Source organism: Solanum verrucosum, unplaced genomic scaffold, assembly GCF_900185275.1.
Source record: "Solanum verrucosum unplaced genomic scaffold, falcon-dt-bn FXZP01000113.1, whole genome shotgun sequence".
NCBI classification, from domain to species: domain Eukaryota; kingdom Viridiplantae; phylum Streptophyta; class Magnoliopsida; order Solanales; family Solanaceae; genus Solanum; species Solanum verrucosum.
The window spans coordinates 2123084-2127305 of NW_026020105.1; the positions used below are offsets into that span (position 1 = coordinate 2123084).

Sequence of the window (4222 nt, forward strand, 5' to 3'; positions counted from 1 at the left end):
GTATATATACATATATTTCTGTTCCCCTCTCTCCCTTCTCCCAGATCTCGCTCGCCACTCTCCCAAATCTCGCTCGCCACCCTTGCCTCTCTCACTTATACAAACAGAAACGAAATGTATAAATTGTGCTTCTGTTTGTGTAAAGCGAGAGAAAAATTGTATATACACATGCAAATACATATATCTTCGTCCTATACACTTATAATTATACAATACAAATATTTCCCTGCCCAGTTTTCTTTTTCCTTTCTCTCTTTCTCGTTTTATACATATACAAATTATACAATTGATCTTTTATATACAACTTCTTTCTTTTGTATATGTATAACGAATTATTCAACTGCCTTCTTTGTATAAGTATAGCGAATTATACAATTGTTTTTTTGTATATGTATAGCGAATTATACATATATATGTTTGTTATGGAGCGCAATTATGCAAACTTTGTTATAACATACAAATATGAATTTTGTGTTTGCTATATGTGAAAGTTGCTCAAAGAAAAATTATTATTATTTACAAAAAGAATTGATTTTTTTTTTAATTTTTTAACCCTTTTTTGAAATAGAATGGGGGGAGGGGGTGGGGGCGCTAGTAGGGGGGAGGGAGGTTGGGTGTTAAAAAAACTTTTAAATTTTTTTTTTTATAAAAAAACAAAATTATTCTTCTTGTTTTTTACATTTTTTTGGATTGGGGGTAGGGGGCTGGTAGGGGGTGGAGTTAAGTGATAAAAAAAACTTTTTATTTAATTTTTTATTTTTAAAGCTTTTAACAAGATTTCTATTATAATATGGGTAAATATGAGTACCCATAATATCCATTGGGTAACTCGTTTTTATCCAATTAAAATATGAGTCAAGTCGAGTACTTTATCCATTTTTATTTAACTCATTTTTAATTGACTCATATTTGACTTGACTCGCTCGTTTACAATTCCTACGTATAATCAACGAGATGGATCTCAAATACTGCAAAAGCAAGAGTAAAAAGGAGAGAAACAAAGTCTGTTTTTAACTCTCTATTATAGTATTAATAATAACATTTATTAATGGTAAATCACGATTGCTAAAAAATCATAACACAATTTATTTAAATAAACGAGAGAGTGTATTACACACATCATAATTAGAGTGTAATATAAGAGAGATGTGTGTTTCTCAAACTAATAAGTGATAGTTTAGGTATGAAACTCACTCTCAATAATTTAGGTATGAAATTAAAAAAAAGATATTTTAAGTGTGTTTTTTGACCCTTATCTCTATTTTATATTGATACTCATTTCATAACACGTTATTAATATGAGGCTCCAATTTTTTAATTACCTTTATTTTTGCTCTGTCACTACATCAAAAATGATATTTAGCGTCAATTAATTAACGACAATGAACTCAATTGCCACTAAATATTTTCAGCGGCAAATAGCATTCTTTGTATGTCCCTAAAACTTTTAGCAGCATTGAATCTAATGACACTTAACTAATGCCGGTAAAAACTTTAACACTCTTTATTAACGTACCTATTTGTTACCGTTAAAAGTTATTTTTGTTGTAGTGGGTAAGTATATGACCTCCTCTAAGTGATTGCCCTTCTATTTAAGCACAGTTTCTCTTCACTATGAATTCCCCATCAACTGAAACTTTTTGAGTTAGAGTTATACTAAGTGAGACTCAAACTTGTTGATTCCTTTTATGAGAAATTAGTATTATCTGTTCTTGTCTTTATTTCAGCTCCTTAAAATAGTTTATCATTTACATATTTCATATTACTTTGTCAATCATCAAAGCTTGCATGATTGTTTAATGTTGTTGGATCTTAAAAAGAAAACAGAGCAATCTTACTGCAATTCGTGTAATCTTAATTCCTCTGTAACTTGTAGGTCTCAAGCTATGGCCTCGAAGGTATCGATCATGTCAACATGGACGGTTAAAGCTGCTGGAGAGAGTGTGATTGAAGATAATTGCAAGATAATTGAGTTGACACCATGGGACATTCTTGAGCTTCAAATTGAGTATGGTCAAGTTGGAGTCCTCTGTCACATGCCTACATCTCAACAAGTAAAAGATGTAACAAAAGCAACCAATACTACTTCCTTGATTGATCATCTTAGAGTTTCACTATCTCGAGTTTTGGATTTCTTCCCTCCATTCTGTGGCCGCCTTGAGGCGGTCACAACAACAGAGCAGAGCGGAACCACTTGTTTCTTCATTAAGTGTAACGATGCTGGTGTTCAATTCAATCATGCCATAGCTGATGGTGTTACAGTTGATGACATTTTGGATCAATCAAAATGCGTTCCTCATGTGCTACGAGATTTTTTCCCATTAAATGGAGTTCGAAATTTAGAGGCTACATCCCAACCATTTTTAGGTGTACAAGTAACAGAGCTTGTTGATGGCATTTTCATTGGATGCACAGGTAATCATGCATTACTTGATGGATCATCTTTTTGGCATTTTTATAGTTGTTGGGCTGAGATATCTTCCGGTTCTAATGTCATTTCAAAAATCCCCTTTTTCAAACGTGAATTCCCTTTCAAAATTGACAATTTCTCCAATCGCATTTCTATACCAAATGAAAGAATCAATAGCAATAGCACACATGATCCACCAGTATTGCAAGAAAAGATATTTCATTTTACGAAAGAAAGTATAGCCAAGCTAAAATCAAAGGCCAATGTTGAAATGAACACCACCAAGATATCTTCTCTTCAAGCTGTGTTAGCTCATGTTTGGCAATCCGTTATACGTTGTCGTAATCTGGATCACAACGAAGAGACTACTTTTGAGGTACCAATTGACATGAGGAAAAGATTGAATCCTCCTTTACCTGAAGGGTTCTTTGGAAATGCAATTTACCCTGCTACCCTAACGGTCAAGACAGGGAAGCTACTGGAGCACGGGGGATTCGAATGGGCTGCTTTACAAATAAATGAGATGATTGCTTCTCATGATCATGAAAAGTTTAAGTGCATATACGAGACTTGGATGAAGGATCCAGAGATAACAAAATTGGGTGATTTGCCGAGTAATTACTTTATGTTGCACAACTCTCCGCGATTCAATTATAATAAGTATGATTTTGGTTGGGGAAAGCCAATTGCACAGAGAGGTGGGATGTCAAACATGTTGGAGGGGAAAATTGATGTGTCACCTGGGCTAGAAGAAGGGAGCATGATTTTTGAGATCTCCCTTTCTCCAAACACAATACAAGCATTGGAGGAACACAAAATGTTCGTTGGTGTGGAATGAACAATTAAATTATTAAGTAAAGTATTTGTTGTTAGATTATATTTATATGCATGAAATGAATAAGGAGAAAATGTAGTGTCTAAATTTGCTATGAATCTTTGTGTCATTGCAATATATAAAGTTCGTGTGTGTTCGTTTCAAAATCATGTGGCTCTCTGATTTCTATTTTGTTAATATCCTTGTCAATCGATCGATAGCCAAGGATAAATAGCAATAAAAATTGAAAATCATGTCATTGATAACTTAAAGTCAAAGTCAGTATGTATGATTAATCTGAACTTAAATTACATGAAAGGAAATAATGAAGCTTTGCATCTCTGTTTTTCATGGTTATTGAATAATCTTTAAAGATCCATTACAATGAAAATTAAAATAGAAATGTCAGGCTTCATTGTTTCGATACATGCTGTATGGGTTCATATTAATCATTCACTTCGACTTTAAGTTATTAGTGACATAATTTTTCTGTCTTTATTGTTACCACATTTCTGATTAACTGTGGGAAAATGCATAACTACCCCCCAGTCTATGCCCAAAATCCCTGAGACACACCTAACCTTTACCATAAAAGTAAAAAAAAAAAAAAAAAAAAAAATTTAAATGTTTTATATATGTATAATTCAAAACCACAAATTTCAAACATATTATTTACTGATTTTAATTCAAGTCAAATTATTAATGGAAAATTTATTAAATTTTAATTATTAATTATTATTTAATATTTAATAAAAATATAAAAATAGAATTTAATATATAATTAATTAAATACATTTCATATTTATTATTGAAATTAATTAAATACACATAGTGAAGCAATTCCTTGATTTTACATATAAGTAATTTTTTTTTATTAAATTACATTTTATTTATGCACTTGAAACAACCAAACAAACTAAATACAATAAATAAAAGAAATAAAAAAACTTTATATAACACAGTGGTTTATTTTTACGATAAAAAGAAGTCAATTGGTC

General features: G+C 31.4%; 1 protein-coding gene across 1 annotated transcript; it reads left to right on the top strand.

The window, feature by feature from the left end:
- Window positions 1–1844: 1844 nt before the first annotated feature.
- Window positions 1845–3248, top strand: LOC125825189 (uncharacterized acetyltransferase At3g50280-like). Its single transcript, XM_049504521.1, has one exon. The coding sequence runs from the start codon at window positions 1887–1889 to the stop codon at window positions 3246–3248; it is 1362 nt and encodes a 453-aa protein (XP_049360478.1). The 5' UTR covers window positions 1845–1886.
- Window positions 3249–4222: the final 974 nt, after the last annotated feature.